At 45.9% G+C, this 22364-nt stretch overlaps 1 protein-coding gene across 7 annotated transcripts in view; it reads right to left on the reverse strand.

Moving 5' to 3' along the window:
- LOC119862310 (myosin phosphatase Rho interacting protein) overlaps window positions 1-22364 on the reverse strand; it is a 170926-nt gene that overhangs the window by 39230 nt on the left and 109332 nt on the right. For 3 of the 7 annotated variants that reach the window (XM_038418822.2, XM_038418824.2, XM_043493435.1), the window contains exons 7-10: window positions 18950-19109; window positions 7477-7618; window positions 6709-6825; window positions 433-489 (exon numbers count right to left, since the gene is read on the reverse strand). In XM_038418822.2, coding sequence (XP_038274750.1) covers window positions 433-489; window positions 6709-6825; window positions 7477-7618; window positions 18950-19109 — 476 coding nt within the window. Of the gene's footprint in view, window positions 1-432; window positions 490-4868; window positions 4920-6708; window positions 6826-7476; window positions 7619-18592; window positions 19110-22364 lie in introns of all 7 variants that reach the window. The other 4 variants (XM_043493433.1, XM_043493434.1, XM_038418815.2 and 1 more) reach the window with 2 other exon arrangements.

A 22364-nucleotide genomic window follows, 5' to 3' on the forward strand; every position in this document is an offset into this window, starting at 1 on the left:
CCCTCCCCACCTCCATACCTTCTCCCTTATTAACCTGTTCAGATCAGGAGTTCAGGCCCTCAGTTCTACAGCAAGGTAGGAAGCTGGAAATGCACCAGCTCTGACGAGGGAAATCTTGAGTCCTGTCCCAGGGGCTGGACAGGGTGGAAAGCTTTTTGAGTTCACCTTTAACGAAGAATCTATCCTGCTCACATATGAGCAGCCACACAGCTGCACCCCTTAGCCATTTATTTGGATTCTGGGTATAGCCACAGCGCCATGTGCACAAACGCAGACAGACAACTGCGCTGCGCCAGGCCACAAGGAAAAGGGACAGTCCTCTCCCTAAGGAGGCCATGTTAAAGGTGGGCTAATGCCTGGTTACATACGAATGCGGACTGACCACAGCATCCAAGATGGTGGCTGAGAAAGAGCATGTTCCACTAGACTTACCTGTCCATCCTCGTATTGCTTCGTCAGCCATCCCTTCTTGAAGTTCAGCAGGTCAGGCTGCAAAGAGAGGAAAGAAAGGGAGACATTCAGATCTTTTCAAGGATTCAGATGAAGTGCTGGCTTCCAACTCTACCACGGAGAAATCCCTCAGCAGTGATTTATACAATATAATTAAGGCTATGATTTTGTCATGGACATTTTTAGTAAAAAACTCATGGACAGGTCATGGGTAATAAACAAAAATTCACAAAAGCCATGACCTGTCCCTGACTTTTACTAAAAATGTCTATGACAAAATGGGGAGAGAGGAGGGTCCAGCACCCTGCCCTGCTGTGGCCAGGAACTGCGGCCCCTGCCCACTGGCTGGGAGCTGCTGCGGCTGGGGAGATGTGGGGGGATTCTTCCCCAGGCGGGGAGCTGCAAGGGTTCCTCTGCTGCCTGCTCTGGGGGTCCCTTGAACCCGCAGGGACTAGGGAGCTCCAGGGGATGCCCCCACCCGTGGATGCTGGAAAGATATGGGGGATTCTCTCCGCCTGCCCCACAGCGACTGGGATTCCCCCCCAGGCTGGGGAGGTCCAGAGGGAGCAACAATGGGAACGCTGGGGTAGGCAAAACTGCTGGCTTTTTAACCCAGCCTGTCTAAACTAGATGAAAAAGGCTGCTGCAAACAAGGCCTTGGTGTTTCAGAGATTAGGTATCACCTGGGCAGCCACAGTCATGCAGAAGGTATTTTGCAGGGGAACCCATGTGCCCTGCTGCCATTTCTTACAGAGTCCCCTTCATAACAAAGAACATCTAGTCAGAAGAGAGGTAAGGAAAAGCTGTCAAGTTCCCAAGCTTGCTGGCTGGAGAAGCTATTCTCTGCTCCCCAATTACTCAGACATACAGCAGCACAAGGAGCCACTGACTAACCAGGTGTTTTAATGGTGACTGCACAGCTGTCCTACTTCCTCCTCCAAGGCACCCAAAGCATACAAGACTGAGTGAAGCAGTGCCTGGGCAGGGAGGAGTCATCAAAACAGAGAGCAAAAAATAAGCCAAGGAAACTGGCCAGGAGAGGGTGGGAATCAGAAGCGAGACAGATGGAAATTCATCAGCTCTCCAGGGGAAAGCAAGCAGATGGGAGGTCTCCAAATGGAGACTAGTTGTGCAAAGCTCAACATCATCGCAGACATTGACCAGCTAGCGGGGTCCAATCAGGCTTCCAATTGCCAACTCAGGTTTGGCAATCCAATCAGATAAAGTTTTTAAGGTGTGGCTTGACAAAGCCCTGGCTGGGATGATTTAGTTGGGGTTGGTCCTGCTTTGAGCAGGGGATTGGATTAGATGACCTCCTGAGGTCTCTGCCAACCCTAAGCTTCTATAATTCTAAAGTTCCCCTAAGCAAGAAAACTGCCCCCGTGGCTAGAAGAGCAGGAGCCTGGTGTCTCCTGCTCAAGGATTCTTTGGACTTTTGCCACTTAAGTGTAAAAAGAGGGTTGGGGAGGCATCTATGCTGGTCCTTGCGCTGGCTGGGTAGGCAAAGATTGCGGGTAATGGCGAAGTTCAGCAAAGTGCAAGTTTCCCCGACAGCAGCCACACACAGCCAGCAGAAACCTGCTCAAGAAGTTCCACTTCCACTCCCTCCCATCACCCATGATCCATCTTTTTCTTCATGCTGGCCAGACCCCATACAATTAGTCTATGCTACTGGAGCAGGAAGATGACTGGGGGGATGAGGTGAGAGAAGATGCGGCCGACATGGAGTCCAGCCTATTTATCCAGAACATCGTGTTGGGTTTCTACATTGTTTCACACCAAAGTGGTGCCAGCTGCATTCCCCGATATGCCCCATGGGAGCAGGGAGAGGCAGAGTGTTGCCTTCCTTGTGCATACCAGGGTGCCATATTATTGCTCAACTCCAGGCGTTGCACACAAGCTTTTCATCCTTGGAGACCTGGGGAGCAACATCCATGACTTCACAGCTTTTGCTGGTGTGACGGGGAAGGAGATTTTTCTCCAAAGCAAGGAAGATTCTAAGGGCCCTGCCCCTCCCCCTGCCCCGCCCCACCCCACCCCATTAGCTCTTAGGTACCACCCTGGAGTCTGCTGGGACAATCAGAAAGCCCAGGCCTACCTTATCCTTGTGGCTCTTCATTAGTCTTCCATCCACAAAGCCTCCTTGCCCTCACTCCCTGCTTCTCTGCCTCTACTTATAAACTCTGCCTGGCATGGCTGGCAGCTGGCAATCACGTGGTACAGTGCCTATCAACATACGGCCGAGTTCCTATTTACGAGGCCATGAAATACCCTAGAGGTTTGTATGAAGGGAGTACCAGCATCTCATTATCCCATATGGAACCCTGGTCAGATTTCCTTATAAGTGGATTTAACAGTAGGCTGCACCTAAAAGAACAGCCTTTAACTCTGAAGAGGGGACTTTTCCACACAGGGGTGAGCTGAAAGTTTCTTATTTCGCATCCTGTTTATTGCATATTAATGTAGGTGGAGGAAGTATTTTCCCTCCCTCGCTGATCAGCTCCTCCTTCAGCTTCAGCCTGCAGGCAAGATATAATCCTGTTTTTAGGACATCACAACCTGTTGTCATGAAAGTGACGGATGCCAAGCATTGCGGCTTTGAAACCTCACAGCAGGATCAAGTCAGAGATGCAGCTGGGAGCAGAGGAGGAGGAGAGAAGCCAGGTTTAAATGAACCAGCACAAATCTATCGGCAATGGCAAAGGAAGCCGTGAACACAGGGGAAAGGAAATCTAAACAGCAATCTGTTAAATCCAGTTTGTCCCTCAATGTCCTTAAGGGGAAGGATGCCCAGTTCAGCATCACAAAACCCAGGGGAATAATACCCGAACACTGCTCCAGAAACACTACAGAATCCAAGGAGGAGACAGGAAAGAGATTCACCAATGGCCAGGATCACCCTGCATTTGCAAAAGCATGACCAGGTGGGATACACCCACTGGACCCTAACAGATAATCCCTGTTGAAAAGGCAGCCTTGAATGCTGCATGGATTTGGCACAGGTAAGAGACAGTGCTGAGTATCTAGAGCTTCCAGAAACCAAGTTCACTAAGCTATGTGAGCTGCAGCATCTTTATTTTATGATTAGTTAACCTAATGAAAGAGCCCGGGTTCTCTTGTGAGAGAAGGCAATGTTCTGATCATATCACCAGTGATCCTGGTGAGCCACAGCCTCTCTGCAGACAAAGACTACAGAGAAGAGCTTCATGATCACCCATGGAGAGTTGAAGAGAGCTCTGTATTGCTACGAAGAAACTGTATTTTGGATCCACGTTCATTTGTTCCCAGCCAAGCATTTTGCAAAGGAAAGCAGAACTAGTGAAGATGTTACAGACTTTCGAGGGCTGAATACTTACTTGCTGAAAAAAGGAAAAGAAAGGAAGGGCAGGGTCATCATTACAGAAAAATTCTGGGAGAGGCAAAGTTCTGTCAGCCTCTAGAACGCTGTGTGTGATTATATTATATCCAGAAATGTTGGATGGAGCATACAAAACTATGAAAAGTCTGGGGTGGGGGGGGAAGGGGGTGGCAATTGCCACCCTGCACCATGACAAATGACACCCCTGGGGAAGAATCTTCTATTAAAGCATAATTAGATCCCTGCTTAGCAAACCTTCAAAGTCAACTAGAGCTCTTAGTTTAAACTTAGTGAAACTAAGGATTTAAAAGCCACAGTAGCAAGAAGATGCTGTTAAGTTGCCTCATCAGTAACAGAACCATATTTCAAGGCAGAAGGGGTTTCATTGAAACATTGACCCAGAATGAGAGAAGACAACAGAGCTTTTTAACCACCAGCTGGTAGTGAGCCTCCAGCCCAAGTGAGCAGACAAGCACTGGCTTGGCTCAAGCTAGCATGCTAATAATACCAGCATGGGTGTTGTGGCATGGGCAGAGCAGCTTAGGCTAGTCACCTGACCTCGGGCCCAGGCGGTTGGGTGGGCTGACCCTGGCAGCCAGCCTGAGCTGTTGCCTGCGTCATAATGCTGCTAAATTTTAGCATGCCAGCTTGAGCGGAGCTAATGTGCGTCTGTCGCCCCGGGCTAGCAGGCTCACTCCCAGCTGCAGGGTGGACATACCCTTAGGCAAATCTGTCACCGCACCTAGTGTTTGCTGTATGCCATGCACAGACGTGTGGTGAGGGGGATCAGTGCCTTCGTACAAGGAACTAGAGCCAGAGATTGAGAAGAGCCAGATGCTGGAACTAACAACTTGGTGGAACTAGAAGGCCCATGATGACCAGGTCAAATAGAGGGATGCACACAGACTGGGGGACAAAGGGACAGACGGAACATGAACCTGAGAGGGACCCAGTGCTTCATCCACACATGAATGATCCTCCAGAAACCAAAGAAATCCTGACAACAAAGGGGAAGTGGGTGAATGCAACCCTTAGCCTGTGTCTGAGAAGAAAGACTTGCCTGATAATAAATGTCCCAGTCCCATAGGACTAGCCAAGTCTTCAGGGGAAACTTGGAATCACAAAGTTATAAAACAGGGGGAGAAATAAACAAGTGAGTGAATGAGCTTGGTAACAGAATTGTTCAACTTCTGTTACTTTAACAGCAGGAGTTGCAAAATAAAGGGATAAGGGGTGCAAGGAAACAGTGCATATCCTGCTAATTGGACTATGTAATTCCTTGCCTTAACTAAATGGTTAACACAAAGTCACGCTTCTTGAATTGCACAAATACTAAGTAACTTGGGAACAGTGCTAACGGTATAAAAATAAAGAGTTTTTGTAGATGTACAAATCCTACAGTAAAAACTGATATATAAATGCAATGCTTTGTGTGAGAGCACGTGCTGGGTGGGCGTGCATGTCTGTACACAAAGCTCGAACAAAAGCTGTTTGCAGACAAACATGTAGCGCTTATTTAGAATGGGTCAGGGTCTTGTGCACAGAGTTGCATGCAGATTTATACCACCCACTAGCATACAACACTGAGTAGGTGGGAGGAGAGCACTGCTTGAAGTTGTCTCATTTTGTTCTGCTAACCTTGTTTAAGTCTGGTTGGCATTTGAATCACAGAGAAATACAAAGACTTACCGAAATTTTGTGTTGCAAAAATCATTATTTCTAAAACTATGCTGTGCTTACATTGCTAAATAAAGACCTTTATTGTCAAGGAATGCAGGCCTGTGAAGCTACTTTAAACATAAGGGGGTTGTGTTATTTCACAGCAAAGTAGAAGGAACAGAACTTCTGGGAAAGTTTTGTGTATTACTGCCCATCTTTAACATTGTTGATTGCAAGTGGAAGGAAGCTATGGATTTCAGTTTCCAAACTTTCCTCTCAAGCTTTCTTCCACTGATATCTACTTTGCATAAATACATAAAGTAAAGCTTTTAAGAATACTTCAGTGTTCATTTGTTAATTTTTCTTAATACACCAAGTCTGAGGTGTTATCTGACTGCATGGGAGTGGTGAACTTGCAATTGATCTGATTCTGGAGCACTGAATGGGACCCAGAAAATTGTATTAACCTGCTGAAATGGTCTGAGTAAACCACCTCAGATGACAGTATGTGAAAACAAAAGAAGGGAATGTTCCTTTCTGGTAATGGTTGGGCTGATTTGTCACCTTAAGCACATGCACCTGTATGGCAAACCATAACATTCAGGTAACTAGAAAAGTAGTACTTGTGGCACCTTAGAGACTAACAAATTTATTTGAGCATAAGCTTTCGTGAGCTACAGCTCACTTCATCAGATGCATCGGATGAAGTGAGCTGTAGCTCACGAAAGCTTATGCTCTAATAAATTGGTTAGTCTCTAAGGTGCCACAAGTACTGCTTTTCTTTTTGCGAATACAGACTAACACGGCTGCTACTCTGATTCAGGTAACTGACTATTACACAGAAAAATTGTTTGTCAAATAGGGAATGAGGAGCCAGTTCCCAGATCAGCTCTTGCATCTGCTCAATGCACTTAGGAAAACAACCCCCTCCTCCAGGTTTCTGCCTCTCCACTGCCCTGGCAGGGAGATGGACTAGATAAATTACAGGATTTCTCTTTTCCAGGTCTAGCTTCTAACATACTCCGAGGCAAATTCAGATTGAGTTCAAGTAAATGGAATTGCAGCTGTTTACACCAGATCTGAACTTGGCCCCTAGTCCACTGTGGTGGTGGAGAGCAATGGCAGAGGAGCTCTCACAAGGCTAACAGCTGAAAGAGATGTAGCATTTCAACCAAGAACACCATGCCAATGCCTTCATTCCCACATGCCAGTATTGAGTGAAAAAAACCTTTTGGGCTCACCGTCATGGAGGACTCAGTGGACCTTCTATCCAGTGATTTTGCTCTACGGTGTGGAGACAAAGGGGAAGCTGAGACTTCCAGGATGGATCCTACTGCTGCAGTTTCAGAGGTGAAGTCCTGAAAACAGAATTAGCCCAAATTACCGCAACATCAACACAAAACAGCAACTCCCATCTCTCACAATGTCAAAGACCCAGTGGTGTACATTTCTTAGACTCCGCAATTAAAATTAATGAGCTCACACCATACTTTTCTTCGTGTGCTTTTAGAAGCACCTGGCTCTTCTGGACACAGAGTCCGAGGCATTAGACTGGCTCCAGTACGTCTAAACTCACTTTAGGCTACAAGATTTTCAAGATCACATACTTCTATTAGTTAATTTCTTTTTATTAATACTTCATGTCATCTGCTGTTTTTTCTATGCCAGATCTGATGCCTCCCTTTCCTATCCCAGAGGAAGAGAGAGAGAAAGGTGATTTGTCTTCTACTCTGATCCCACCACCGAAGCAAGGAGACAGAGCAGTGAATGGCAAATCAGCACTGCTCACTCGTGCTCGAGGCCTGCCCGCTGTGGTACATGCGCCCTCTGTCCCAAGACCTCTAGATTCTGTGCTCCATGCACAGAAATTGCCAGTTAGGACCTGAAGCCAAGGACAATCCTAGCTGTACTAGGAAGAGCACTAAATATAAGCTGCCAGCCAAAACCACATTCTCCAAGAACATAGGCAGGTGCCTTCATCCTACCTCAGAGAGAAACAAAAGGCTTACCCGTTTTCTGGGGAAAACCCTCTTCTCACTCCTGCCCTGACGTGTCTCGCTGGAGAGGGAGGGGCCTGCGGACGCATTGGTTTCCATATGCTCTGCATTCTCTATATCTAATGCCTCAAATTTTTCAATTACCTGGGACCGCCTGGAACAGAGAGAGAGAGGAAACCGGTGCCTGTTTAACGCAAAGCAGCGATTGTTTTGCGAGTCACAACAGAATCCCATAGAGCAAGAGACTATCCCAGGGTAGCGGCAACAAGGGTTACAACCTACAGAACTCTGGAAAAACTGCTCCTCTCGAAGCCTGTGCATTCATGCCTTTTTGTTCAAGTTCCCCCTGCATGCTGGAAAACATGGGGGATTCAAGACAAAGAACAGGTCTCAACTAGACAGGCAGGACTTTACCTGCAGGCTCTGAAGCCATAAGAAAAGATTACAGAATGCTTGACTTCCAGCCTAGGAGAACTAACTGCTTGTGTCAGATCAAACTGAGATGAACTCTTTGCTGGTCATGTACTACAGAAAAGGTGCTCTTCTGGTCTCTGATACACACTCAGCCAGAGGTAGCAGATTTCATAAGGAAAGTCTGACCTTTCACAGCTTCTGAGGTCCAAGTATGTTCCACCTCCACACAAAGTTATTTTTAATATTATTAGTAGGGTCTGTTTGCCCTTCTTTTCCAACCCCTAATATTTGCACATGATTTAATGCAACAGGGTCTCAATGATCTCCTCCCCAATTCACAACGGCTAGTGGGTTGCGCCATAGAACGTTCCTGCCCCGGCACATTGTTTTTAATCTTGAAAACATTTTCTAAACCAGCAATAACTATTTTTCCCAATGAGCCTTCCCTGTTCGGCATCTTTGGTTCTGTGTTCATCCCTTCACTCTCCAACTCTGTAACAAACTAACCAGCAGACCAGTGTTGCACTGAGAACGTTTACAGATGGAGAGGAACATTCTCAGAGTACAAAGGAAAAAGGTTATTTTCTGGTAGCCCCAATATAAACAGTAGGGCCCTGACCCTGCAAAGATTTACCCACATGCTTAATGCTATGCCCTGTGAGTAATCACATACACTTTTAGTAGGACTATTCGCAATGCATAAATTAAGTGCATGTGTAAATTTTTGTAGGGTTAGTGCATTGGTCATTAGATTGTCTATAAACATCAAAAGCTATTACTGCAGTAACATGGCATACTTTTCATTTCAAAAGGTTCCTCTTTGTCTAAACCACTCTGCATATCCTGTATGGAAGGAGGTTATTTGCTGCAGCACTGACCAATCTCCAACTGCAGTACTAAGCAGCAGAGCCTCTCATACAAGACACTGGTCACCCCTTGCTCTAATAGCAGAGAGGGGATAACTCATATATATGAGCGGGATGAGCAAGGAACCAACCCAAAACATCTCCTTAAGCCCAAATCACAAGCCTTCTGAGGTTTGGAAAACTGCCCACTTTTGCAGCTGGGATCAGCAGCACTCTAGTATGTCATGAAAGGCTATTCTGCCCAACCCCATACCAGGAACTACCGGAATTCTCAAAGAGGCCTGGTCGTGAGAGATTTTTGAGAACAATTTTGCACAACCAAGAGGTTCAGATAAGGATCAATCTCTGGGCTTTTATCTGAGACTAGGAACCTTTTTAGAGATTCACTCATCACTAGCACATGCAACAGAGGAGCCCAAGCTGCAAAATTTGGACCCTGATTTTGAACCTTGCTAAAAGTTCAATGCATTGGAAAGATGAGGCCTCGTCACAATATCTGGATCCAAATTGGGCTTAAATTCTTAATCATAAGGTTCAGAAGTGTTTGAATCCGAGTTTAGCTCATGTTCATCTCCAACATATGTATTAAAAAAACCAAAACCAAAAAAAACCAAAAAAACCCCAAAACGCATCATCAAACAGCAGCCAATTCAGGAGAAATAAATTGTTTAGTTACCAACAATTAATTTTCCATTCTTCTATTAAAAGGGAAATTGTGAGGTCAGTTAGGGTTTTACAAGTTTTTAGCAAATTTCATAAAGTAAAATATGGCTTAAACATAAACTTTCTCTTGCTGTGTTTGTAATCCAAACAATGCAGCACAGAACTAGACCATAAGAACCAGACAGCGAAATCAACTAGAAACAAGAGTTTACTAGGTCTGCATTCACTGGAAAAGATAAAGAAAGTGCAAAACGTAGACAACATCAGTAAGGACAGTCTTTTAAAATCAATCAGATTTTAGAAATAGCTCACTCCATTTGAACCATCTAAGGCCCCAATCCTGAAAGCTGCAGGCTAGAATCCTGCACCCTTGTAGAGACCAATTAAAGCCCCATATAGGTGCAGAGGTACTCTCACACAATGCAGCCTGCAGGATTGGGGCCTAATCTTTTGTAAAACAGGTAAGGGGAATTTCTTTGCATACTTGATTTTTAACCCAACAGTGCCCCTTTCACCGCCCAGCCCTCTCTCTCGGACTCAGTTTAGCATGGAATAAGAGACCCATAAATTAACACTGTCTCTTCCCTTTCAGGTGAAGTTCTGAAGAAAATTAAAAACAAAACCAAAAAACCAAAAGCAAGTTGATTTCTCATGAAAGGGGCTGCACCATCGAGTTGTCTACGGCTTGAGATTGAGATGAGATGGTAGCGAAGCAGGTGGAATAAAGGACACGTCACACAGCAACACAGGAGGAGGTGGAGGAGAGCAACAAGACCTGGAAGAAAACAAGGCTGGAAAATGAATGAACGGAAAAGGAAAATATACATCTATATCTCTCTATATAAATAAATCAAAGCAAAATCATCCCAAGAATTCATTACCAAAGGTTGGGCGGAAGGGCGAGGGGGGAAGAGAATCATAGCAACCAAATCAAAGAACCCAGTGTTGTTATCATTAGATTGCTCCCTCCATTGGTTAAATATTTCAAGACAGGTATTGCAGTGGCTGAGAAAGACACGGTGAGTGTGTGAGAGAGCTGAGATTAATCCATTCTCTGTTCATCCCAGGCGGATGACAGCTACACATGGGCACCTGAGAGAGAACCTGCCCCTACGAACATCGGCTCCAAGCTTCAAAGCAGGTATGAAGTATTTAAAGAGATGTGGTGTCATTCAGTATTCTCTCAACTCTTAAGCTAGTCCTAGGGAGCTCATCTTCCATGCAAGCTGTTAATCTGCTCCATGCCACTGAACACAAGCCACAGAATTGAGTTAAAGTGAAAGTAAAGGGGGAGCTACAAAGACTGACAACAAAAATCTATAATTAAAATGATTTTCTTTGATAGGGAAGAGTTTTGTTGTATTCATTTATTATTTAGCTGCATGAGAGATTGTGAGAGTGTTTCAGAGAGACAGGAAAGGGAATTACCCCAAGGGATGCACAACATTGGAGGATTGTTACAAGGAAAAAAATAAATAAAATGAAAGGAAGGAGTGAGTAACCTCTGTTTACAAAGCAAAGGTGTAACGCATTGGGGTTGCAGGGGGACGACACTCACTTCTAAGACTCAAAGACACAGAGAAGGTGTCTGAGAGAAATCCATCAGTACAATTTGTCTGCAATTTCAGGGCAGCTCTGTGATTTATTGAAAAGAGGGAGAAATATTTCAGCAAACATGCAACTATGATTCCATAGCAGGTCCCAATTCCCGTAATCAGAGGAGGGTAGAATTTAGGACATGGGTCATGTCTACACTACAAACTTAAGCTGACCTATATTACGTCAACTTACAGTCACCACAGTAACAGCATCCGATGAAGTGAGCTGTAGCTCACGAAAGCTTATGCTCAAATAAATTTGTTAGTCTCTAAGGTGCCACAAGTACTCCTTTTCTTTTTTGCCAATACAGACTAACACGGCTGCTACTCTGAAACACAGTAACTACTGTGGTAGTTCATGTCCACACAACTGTTGGTGGTGCGCATCCTCACCAGGAGTGCTTCCACCGACTTAAGAGGGGCAGCGTGGGGGGCCGAGAGCCCGAGCTCTCAGCTCCATGTGCAGCTTCCCGCCAGGAGCTAGGCTGACCCTCTTGGCTCCCTGCTCTGCGCTTGAAGCCCGAGAGCTGCCGGGTTCCCAGCAGCGAGCCGTGAGCCTCGGTGCAGCCAGGGAGCCCGGTCGGCAGCCCAGTTGGGAGTGGGGAGCCCCCCTCCCAACCCCAGGTGACAGCCTGAGCTGTGAGCCGGCTTTCTTGTCAATTTCACATTCCAGCAGGGAGCCATGAAATTGAAAAGAATGACAGCCAACAGACGATGTAAGTAACCCACTGTGTCTATAGGGACACTGCGTCACCCTAACTACACCGACATAAGCCCTACGTCTCTTGTGAAGATTGGAGTTATGATATCAGTGTAGGAGAGCACTTACGTTGGTGGGAGCAAGGCTGTAGTGTGGACATTGACATAATTAGGTCAACGTAAGTGCCTTACGTCAGCCTAACTCTGTATTGTAGACCAGGTCTCAGTAAGAAGAATCTCCTTTAAAACCCTGCAGGTTATAAGCAAGCATGGGTAAACACCAATCAATCAGAGGGCCTCAAAGCTCTGCAGAGATCAGCACTGAGTAGCAGTGGAATGTGCTATCATTACTAACATGACACACACTATACGGAGAGTGAATGCCTCATGAAACTCCAAGCTACAGACAAGGAGTGCCCACATCATGGTTTCAGAGGATACTGTGGTAATCCAAGAAGCAGAGCTTTGTGGTTAGTCATCACATCTGAATTCCAGTTACCTTTAAGCCTTCTCTCACTAGATGGCAGTAAGATTTTTGCTATATCAAGAATTGCCCATCATAAATCCTGTATTTGTAGACAAACCCCTACAGGAGCAGCTCATCCAGGGCATAAATTAAGATATTACCACCTGGAACTGGTCATGTTCCCTCTCTAGGCTCCTTGCTTGGTATCAGTAAGGGCAGAGGCTGAAATAAATAAGGAAGCTCAGGAGGCAATGTGAGTAAGGGTCATTTCCTTTCTCCAGCTGGTTAAACAGTTTCCAAAGAGCTTGTAAAACAGATTGTATTTGAGGGAGTAGGGGATGATGGACTGCATGTGTCACTTGTGGGGAAACGACTTAGGAACCATCACACAAAAGTTGTCCAAGGAGCTGTCAGGTGGTGGAACAGCAAGGCCTGAAGAATCCGTGGCAGCTGGGAATAGGGAACAGGCATCATTAGGTGGAATGCCAAGGCATGGGGGGGAACAGGCATCATTAGGTGGAATGCCAAGGCATGGGGGGGGGGAGGGAAGGGGTTTGAGTTAAGCAGAATGCCCTGGGGCCCGAGGGTTCCCTGGTAGCTAAGAGAACTCAGGTCAGGGAGGGGAGACACTGGACGAGGAAAGGAGTTATGAAATCTTATGGGGAGCCCAGTCTTCCTCTCCCAAACTGAATGGAGCTTCACAGCACCTGGCAGAGGGGACTGGGTGAGGCTACCCTGCTTGCACATATCTACCATCTGACCCAGCAGAGATCTGGGTTTGAGGGTGAAGGATTCATTGCAAGAGGTCGGTAACACACAACACTTGCATATAACACAACAACATTTCAGTGTATGTTGACCCCTGGCTTATTCCCTACCATTGTCTTGAAACCCTTTTTGTTCTCGGTCAGTCCTGTATCTGGTTTCCAGAGAGATGCCCATATTCCTGTACCTGGTTGGGAGGACACTTGGGCTATATTTATTGCTCAGCTAGCCTTTTCGGCGTCTGTGGGCCCAGCTAGCCTTTCCGGCATCTGTGGGCACAGCATCTCTGCAAGGGCTCCTATTCCAACAACACCGAGTAGAAGCGCTACCAAATCCACCCAGAACTCAGCTAAAGGAATGTAGAACAACAAAAGCCACAACCCACACTTGACTCAGACCCAGGCTGTTACCTGCACCAGGGACAAATGACTGTTGTATTCATATAATTTCCATTTTACTATGTCTCCAGCGCTAAAGAAACAAGCTTGTGGGCCTTGAATTCACTTCCTGTTCTCTCTTTGTTCACTGGCAATGCAAGCTGGACTGTGCAGAGATGTAGACACAGCATTAAACACCAAATTTATAACTGCAGACCAGCAAGGGGAGCTCAAACACTGACTATGTGTGAGATGCACCAAAATAGTGTTGTTGAAAGTTTATCAGAAAAGGTGGGTTCACTTTATAAAGAAGAGATTTAGAATATGGCAGACCCTCCCCACAGAAAATTGTAAAGGGATCAGAGCAGGGGTACTGGAACAATTTGTATAGTTGGGGTGCTGAGAGCCATTGAATCAAACTGTAAAACCTGTATATGATAGAAACTACTTCAAGCCAAGGGGTGCAGCAGCCCCCCCCCCCCCCCCCAGAACTCCTAGTTCCAGCATCTATGAATCAGAGGTTAAAATTTAGGTCTAAACAATCAATAGGATTCTTTTAAAACACAGTCCTGAACATTCACTATGATTATATTACTTATATAGGATCTCTTAAAATAATAATAATAAAAAAAATGGAGTGAGTATCTTTAAAACAGGACTGCTAAGAGGAGAGGCTGCCCTAACTAGGGCTACTGGAAATCAGTGTATAGTGCTCTTCTGTCTTGAGGTTCAATCCTCATGCAATAATTTAGGCCATGTCTACACTACCATTTATGTCGGCAACACATATGTGGTTGCTACTGCCGCTCCTTGGAGGTGATTTAATTATGTTGATGGGGCCATCGGCTTAGAGTGGCTACAAGAGAGATCTTAAAGCAGCACAGCTGCATCGGTACAGCTATCCTGCTGTAAGGTCCCTAGTGTAGATATAGCCTTGGAGTGGATTGGTGGAAGCAGGGGAGGAAAAGCTGAAAATACTGACAGAACATTAGCAAATTCATTTGGTTTCACTGCTTGACAAAGAGATGCAGTTCACTGGGGTCCGCATGAGGGTTGAATAATTCTAGGTAAATTCCCAGCATAAAATGAGATGGAGTACCTGTTAGAAAGTTACTGGACAGGATCATTCAGAATGCTCTGAAGCACCAAAGAAAAACTGGCACCTGCAGTCTGAGAAGTGAAGTTGCACAAGTGCTCAATCTCAAAGGGCACAGATTCAATGCAGAGAAAAACATGTAAACTAAGTAAATCAAATTAAAAAGCAGCCAAGCCAAGCGGAGAGTCGGGAAATGTTAATTTTTGAGTGCAGTGCTAAACCAGCTCTCTCCACCAAGTCCACCTGAACATTTGAAACACTGAAGTTCCCTGGCTCAGGGAAAATGTGACCTTTCCCACCCACACCACCCAGATCATCTCCAGCTGAGACTGAAGGTCATTTATAACTGGCTGCACTCTCTTTCAAAGCCCTGGATTACACTTGTATTCCTCCCAACTACTGCTTCTCCACATGACCCTCTTGGAACCCCTTTCTTCTTTCCTGTCAGTGTCCATACACTTCCCAAGCACTACCTTTCTGGCCAAGGAGGACTGAAGGAGGCCCTGTTCCCAGCCTCACACATGGCCAGAAAGGGCTGTGCTGTTGAGAAGGGAATAACTCCCTTTCTGTCCCCCAAAAGCAGGAGAGATCATTGCTAATCTTAACAACTAGTTTGGGATACACATGCCTTTAATTCTCTCATGCATTTATCTGCCATCTTTGTGGGAGGAAACTGTCAAGTTAAATATTTTGGAACAATTATCTGTCACTATCATGATCTTAGATCATTAAAGCTTGGAGCATTTTAAACACCTACTCCCCATCCATGACCATTTATAGTGTTTGTTTATATTTATTTTACGTTTTCCCCCTCAACTGTGAAACTAGAAACTTGCCAGTTTCACTCTATTTATAGCTGACTTGACACACTGATGAAAAAAGAGATCATTCCCACACTGCCCTGTCAGAGTGTGCCATCACCTTTCCCTCCCACTCTCAGAAACCTACCTCTTCTCAAATCATGAAGATGCTTCTCTTTATAGAAGGTTAGGTAAAACTTTTTAAACACACAAGATTTGGGGCCTACACTACTGGAGAATGTCTTCTTAAATAAAAGGGAGGGGAGGAGGGAAAGCTGCTGCCTCATCACTGCTCAAACACAACCCTTCTCTGTTGGTGCTGACAATTCCACCCCCAACCCCTCTCCCAGCCCTGATTGCAGGCAGGAGGCAGAGAGGAAAGGGAAACAATTTAGGGACATTGGGACGGGTGTGTGGGGAAGGTTGATCACAGAAAGCCCTTCTGAGTGAGCTATTGTCACAATCTGTGTAATGACAAAATGTAGGCTGGCTTGACAGGACATTAGCCCACCAGCCCCTGAATTATGGTGAGCGACAATGTGAAAGACTTGTTTATCTTAAAATCTTTTTCCGGCAGCCTCAGAAATCAAACAAAAGACACCCACCCTTGTCACAGTCATTGTGCTGATGGGAGTTTATTAAAGCATGTTTTTTTAAAATACATAAATAAAACCAAGAGCACAGGAGACATTCATCTGTCCCCACACGCTAGGCAGAGCAAAGTCGCTTCAAATAAAGGCAATAAGTTGACTTGACATAACATAGGAGAGTTTTCACCAATGTTGACACAATAAAATCCAATCTCCTGCTGCTGTATAATAGCCTCAGGAGCTCAGGAAACAAAGGGGCTGGGTGCAGTAGCCTCTAGGAGGAGGAGGAACCCATCCCACCAACCAGAAATCAGCAGGGATGAAATAAAAAAAGGACAATATCTAGCAGAAGCTCTGAGATCCTTCTTTTCCCAGGTATCTGTTATCTGTATGCCTGTCTCCCTCATCAGATATTCCATGCCCTCTCCCTATGCCTAAAACTGGGTTTGAACACACATTTGCACACCAGCGCCCCAACTGGCACTACTAGCTGTTCAAAAGTAACCACTCTAAAAAGCTATTGAATCCAGGAGTTGCACATACATCACTGCTTTCAGCTATGCAGCATCACACTGGGGCTAGGACTTGGGAGTTTCAGCTCCAAAAGAACACACAAGTCTCTAGTACCTGAACCATTAAGAAAAGGAGTACTTGTGGCACCTTAGAGACTAACAAATTTATTTGAGCATAAACTTTCGTGAGCTACAGCTCACTTCATCGGATTCATCCGATGAAGTGAGCTGTAGCTCACGAAAGCTTATGCTCAAATAATTTTGTTAGTCTCTAAGGTGCCACAAGTACTCCTTTTCTTTCTGCGAATACAGACTAACACGGCTGCTATTCTGAAACCTGAACTATTAAGCTGGCAGTAGTAGTGGACCTTTTAATATTCTGTAAACCAGGGGTTCTCAACCAGGGGTACATGTACTCCTGGGGGTACATTGAGGTCTTCCGGGGGTACATCAAATCATCTAGCTATTTGCTTAGTTTTACAACAGGCTACACAAAAAGCACTAGCGAAGTCAGTACAAACTAAAACGTCATACAATGACTTGTTTATACTGCTCTATAAACTATAACTGAAATGTAAGTATCATATTTATATTCCAATCAATTTATTTTATAATTTTATGGTAAAAATGAGAAAGTAAGATGTCTGGCAGTCATAGTGTGCTGTGACACTTTTGTGTTTTATGTCTGATTTTGTAAGCAAGTAGTTTAAGTGAAGTGAAACTTTGGGGTACGCAAGACAAATCAGACTCCTGAAAGGGGTACAGTAGTCTGGAAAGGTTGAGAGCCACTGCTATAAGCCAACTACCAGCAGGTGACATGTTACACACTCAATTCACAAACCAAGAAATACTGTTCTTTCTCCACCCAGTGTAACAGGATGGGGTCCTCAGGAGGCAAGCACAGCATCTTTTTTGCCAGACACAGAAAGGACTATATCCTCAGGTGGGAGAAGAAAGCCAAGATATTGCTGTCTCTGAGTCCCGTCCTCCACCCAAGATTGCAGCCAGGCAGCAAAGCTACACACTGCTTGGGTGAGCACAGGTTAGACACATACGGTTCAGTTGCAAATCTAAATGAAGTGGAACACACACAAGTGCAAAGCGGTGTTGCTTGTGCAATAGCAGCTGCTGTGCTTTGCAGTGCAGCTTCATGCCTGCATTAATTTTGGGCCAGCGTGAAAACAGTCCTCCAGGGGATGTGAAAAGCAAACCACAAGTGCTTAGCGAACATGCCTGCAGGAACCCAAGTGCAAGCAAATCAGACTGACAATCAGCCCTCTAGCCCAGCGCCCTTGTCTCATGACTTACTCAACAGTCATCACATAAATGGGGCTTTTTCAGGGCAAGTTAAATCTATTCTTCCTCCCCACTGGGCCTTAAACCCAGAAAAACTGAGTGTGTGCACAGGACACAAAGCCTTCTCCACTAAGCTATTTTGCCACCCACTCAGTTCTGCATCAGTGGCAGCCAACTCCTCTCTCTCCAAGATTAACACTGTGACACTTTGAAACCTCTCTCTTAGCTCATCAGACCATTACAATAACATACATGGCCCCAACACAGTTTATAGAAATACTCTAATTAATGGTGCCAGCTGCCACTTGAGCTAGGGTGGAGGAGAAGGGAGGTACTACAGAGCATCACATGGCAGCTTACTGGAGGAAGGTCCAGCCTACTACCCCAAGAGAAGGATCTGCTGAGAACCATCGGTAACCTGTGCTAACACAGCACTGGTGGGGATCACATCCTTCGCTGGTTAACATTGAGTGGATATCCTAGCTATGCCCACATCAGGAGCGCTTCCCGGTGGCTACAGGAATGACCTGTATATGAAGTTGAGAGTGAAGGGGAGTCTGGAAAATAACGGAGACTCAGAAAGATGGCCTGGGTACAAATTTGAGGCATCTCTTTGCACTGGCTCAATGCCCCCTGCTTTGGGCAGCTGGGAGTTCACTCAAATATCTTTGGCTGGGGATGGGCGACAAGAGAGAGCTGTTAAGCATGGATTACCTCACACCATCGGATCCATAAAAAGTGGCATGGCTCAATCAGAATTCCCTCCCAGTCCATTTAATAGATTCAAAGGAGGAGAGATGATCACCAGTTAAGTACCTGTTTTAAGGGAGGAGGGCTCAGGACTATAATCGTCCAAATAAATAATTTCCTCTACAATGGGCTATGAAGGGCCATCAGTCCCAGCAGCCGCTGATTTACTAACAGAGCAAGCACCACCATGTGGTCATGGTCAAATGAGTTAAACAGAACCACCACTGGCTCCTTACCTTCTCTCGTTGCCAAAGAGCCGGGCCACCTCTTCCCTTCCAGGGCTGCGGGCCCGGGTCCTCTGCTCCAGCCGTTTCCTCTCCACCTGGAAGGCCTCCCGGTTACTGATCCTAATGGCCTTGGGAACATCGGCCAGGGTGGCGTACTGCCGACTGGCTTTGAAGGAAAGGGAGTGGTCCGTTCTTTCAGCTCCCCTTCCCCCGTCTCTGCTGCTGGAGTCCTTGCACGTGGGGTAAGTACTCTTTGAATCCAGGGAGTTCAGTGAGTAGCTGGAAACCATTCGGTTGTTTGAGCTGGTACCTGGGGAGGGAAAGGGGTGGCTGTGCTCCTGGAAGGGTGATTTGGGGTAACTGTACCTGTTGTGCGGGGTGCTGGGGCTGGGAGGGGATGGTGGAGGTGGCAGCTGCTGCTCTTCCAACTTCGAGTCTTGCTTGGTCTTCTCCAAGGAAAAGTAACCGCTCTCAACACGCGCCTTCCGCCCACAGTCTATCCGGTCACCGTTCATGGAGCTCTCATCTAAGAAACGGAACAGAAAACAAGGGGAAGGAGTTGGGTGGAGGTTACTACGCTTGGTCCCAAACTTGATTTAGCCTCTCCTCCATTTATATAAAAGAGGATTTTAAGACAAACTGCCGTGCCTCCACAGAAGGGGAAACAGCTGCATTGAATTACCAGCATTACAGAGCCTATGGACCCAGACACAAACCTGACCTGGAAGACCCACCTCTGGAGGGAAACCGGAAGTTCAGTTTCAGGATCCATTGCATCTTTGGCTTCTGTGCCCAGAACTGCCAGAAAGGGTGATGGTAAGAACAGGGTTTTTGTGATGTGGAGACTGACCTGCTGGAGGTCGACTAGGACCACCAATCACCAGCATTTCACACTTGGATTACTGAACAGCCTACGATAGGTGCCACGTGCAAAGCTCCAATAGACATAAGGTGGGATGGGTGCTTTTGACTTATTTACAGAGGGAAAAACTGGACAATGGCAACAGAGATTTCCACAACAGGTGGGAATGTAGCTTGCAGAATGCTATCAGGTGCCCAGCCAGCTTCTCGCATCTGTTCAGGAGCAGCCATACTGCAGAAGGGCCAATAAAGTCTCCCCTTATTTCTCTGTGTCCAAGCACGCAATGATCTGACCAGTCTGTCTCCACAGAGTCTTGGAGGAGGGACACAAGAACAGGGAAGAGCGGGTGTTTTGTTAAGACATAAAGAGGAGGCTTCTCAACAAGTTGTACCTGTATATATTAGAAGGAAGCTCAGAGGTTCAGCCAGCAAACACCAATGCATTTCCTAATCACAAGCAAAATCAACTTTGGTGGTATCTGATTACAGTAAAGGGAGAAGGTCAGGAGAGGGGAACAAGAGAGTGTGTTAACAGCTGGAGGAAGCGTGGCTCCATCAACAGCTCTTCATTTCTTCCTCCCCAGAAAAAATGGGGAGCTAGGAGAGCATTAAGGCCACATTGCAATTCGGGTGTCAGGCCCTCCATTTGAATGAGATGAAAAACAGCTGTATGCATCCTTTTGCCAGAGTGAGTTAGTGATCATCAGCCTCCATGCCAGCACAGACAAAGGCATTAAGGAAAGGGGAATCCCTTCACACTGAAGCTTCTTGCTACAAAGGGCACAAAGAACAATTCCCATTTTGCATTCACACTCCCACAAAATTGTGCACGAGCATTTGTTTTCAAGGGCCAAAATAGTCTGCATCTAATCACCACTGCACTTCCTGAATTATTGGCCTCTAGAAGATTCTCCATGTGAAGGTTGGAATGTGGAGAAAATCATTTTGTTCCAGGCAGACTTGACCTGCTGGTTAGTAGGTGTGTATGGATACACGCACACGTGCAGGGAAGAAGGAGAGGCAGCAGAGAGGTCTACATCCAGCAGCAACTTTCCCATCCATTCTGAAGATCATAAGCTGGATGGTAAATTATTTTGTTTTCTCCAACCAGAAAACGAGTGAATGAAAAGCAGCATCTGTAGAGGTAACACACACACACACACACACACACACACACACACGCGCGCACACTTTCTCTCTCTCGCCCAATCACCACATCCCAAGGTGTCAAGGGCAAAAGCCTATTGATTCATCAAAAACAGGGCTTTGCTGACACCAGCTAAATCAGAGAGACACAAAGGGAGCAGTCTTCTTCCATTAGCTAATCCCAAGAGAGCAAGGAGGAAAGCAATCGCTTTAGCTAGCCGCTCAGAACATGCAACAAACTCAGCTTTTCCCTCCACCCCCGATTTATCCAAGGGGAACACATAATACAAAGCAGGAAAAAAGCCCAGGTCTCTATTGTTTCATTTAGAACAATACAGCAGACATGGGAGGCGTCCATGGACTAATCAGAGGAGACAAAATGTAAACAGCTGCCCTGATATAGGGTTGGAAGGAGGAAGCAGCGCCCCAGTGCCTGGCAATAAAACAGGACCAACTGTAGGCATGTATTCATTAGGGCACTATTTCCCAAAGGGTAGGCTGCAACCCACTGGAAAGCTGTTCATAAGTCATGGGCCCAGTCCAGAGGGGAGACCACTGAGAGGGCGTGGGGGGTGGGGGAAGGAAGAGGGGTTGGATAGCAAGCCCACCCCACACTCATTCTGCAGTGAGAGTGCTCCTGTCCCACGGAACTGGGCCGAGAGGGCTGCTGTGGATGGCCGGTGCCCCATTCGTGGGGCGAGGAGGAGGCAGTAGCAAAGGAAGCTGGCCTCTGATTTTGCCTCCCTGCTCTCCATGCATTAGGACCCTGGGCGGGTTGCAAATTAAGACAAAATGCAGTTGGTGGGCTGCCATAGTGAAACATTTGGGAATCACTCAGTGGCTAGTATAAAGAGGGACGATCACTGTTCAAAAGCTCATTTATTTCAAAGGAAATTTCCTTGCCTTGGAATCGCACCTGTTAGAGGTGGGAAAGACCGGTGAGGTCATCCCATCCTCCTTACCTCTGCCTTCCAGTACTTTATCCAGATTTTCCCCCTTTCTTAATTTCATCCCATTATTCACAGTTATCTCCTCCTTCTCTCCCCCATGCCCCCACAGGTACCACCCTAGGAAATGCCGCAAGAGTTCAGATCTTTGTAGGCTGACAATGCGCTGAGCCATTCCCATTGGATTAAAACATTAAAAATGGGGGGGGGGAGAGGACACGACAGGAGGGGATTCTAGTTTTCTTTTCACCACTTATGTCAGTTTCTTCCTCATTTTGCACTTCACTCATTTCAGGACAATGAAATCAGCCCTAGTCCATGACTGTGCCTACCCAGGCACTGCCTCAATGTAAATAATATCACTTTCATCATCAACAGTGCAGTTTCTTTCGGTTTCTCTATGGCAATTGTGGGATCTTAGATACTAACAGGCAGTTGGGTTTCCAAACCAGTAGGGGAACTGTTACATTTGTTCAAAAAAAAAAAAAAAACCCATAACACTGAAATCATAATACACAAAGACAAGAAACCATTTATATTCATGTTTTTAATAAAAGCAAATTTAGACCAAACTTTTTGACTAGGTCCCATTAAGAGAGCCACACCACTGCAGTCAAGACATCTATGTAATAAACTCAAACTGCTGCAGGAAAACCTTCCAGTCCTAGTAACAACTTGGGGTTAATCAGCCATTAATAATAGCATTTTGCACTTTGAAAGTATCTTCCATCAAAGGATAACAAAGCACTTAAACAGTAGGCTTCACAACATCCCTGTGAGGTAGGTAAGGTATTAATTAGATCCACCTTTCAGAGGGGTAAGTTAAC

This window comes from Dermochelys coriacea, chromosome 10 (assembly GCF_009764565.3).
Source record: "Dermochelys coriacea isolate rDerCor1 chromosome 10, rDerCor1.pri.v4, whole genome shotgun sequence".
Lineage (NCBI taxonomy): Eukaryota > Metazoa > Chordata > Testudines > Dermochelyidae > Dermochelys > Dermochelys coriacea.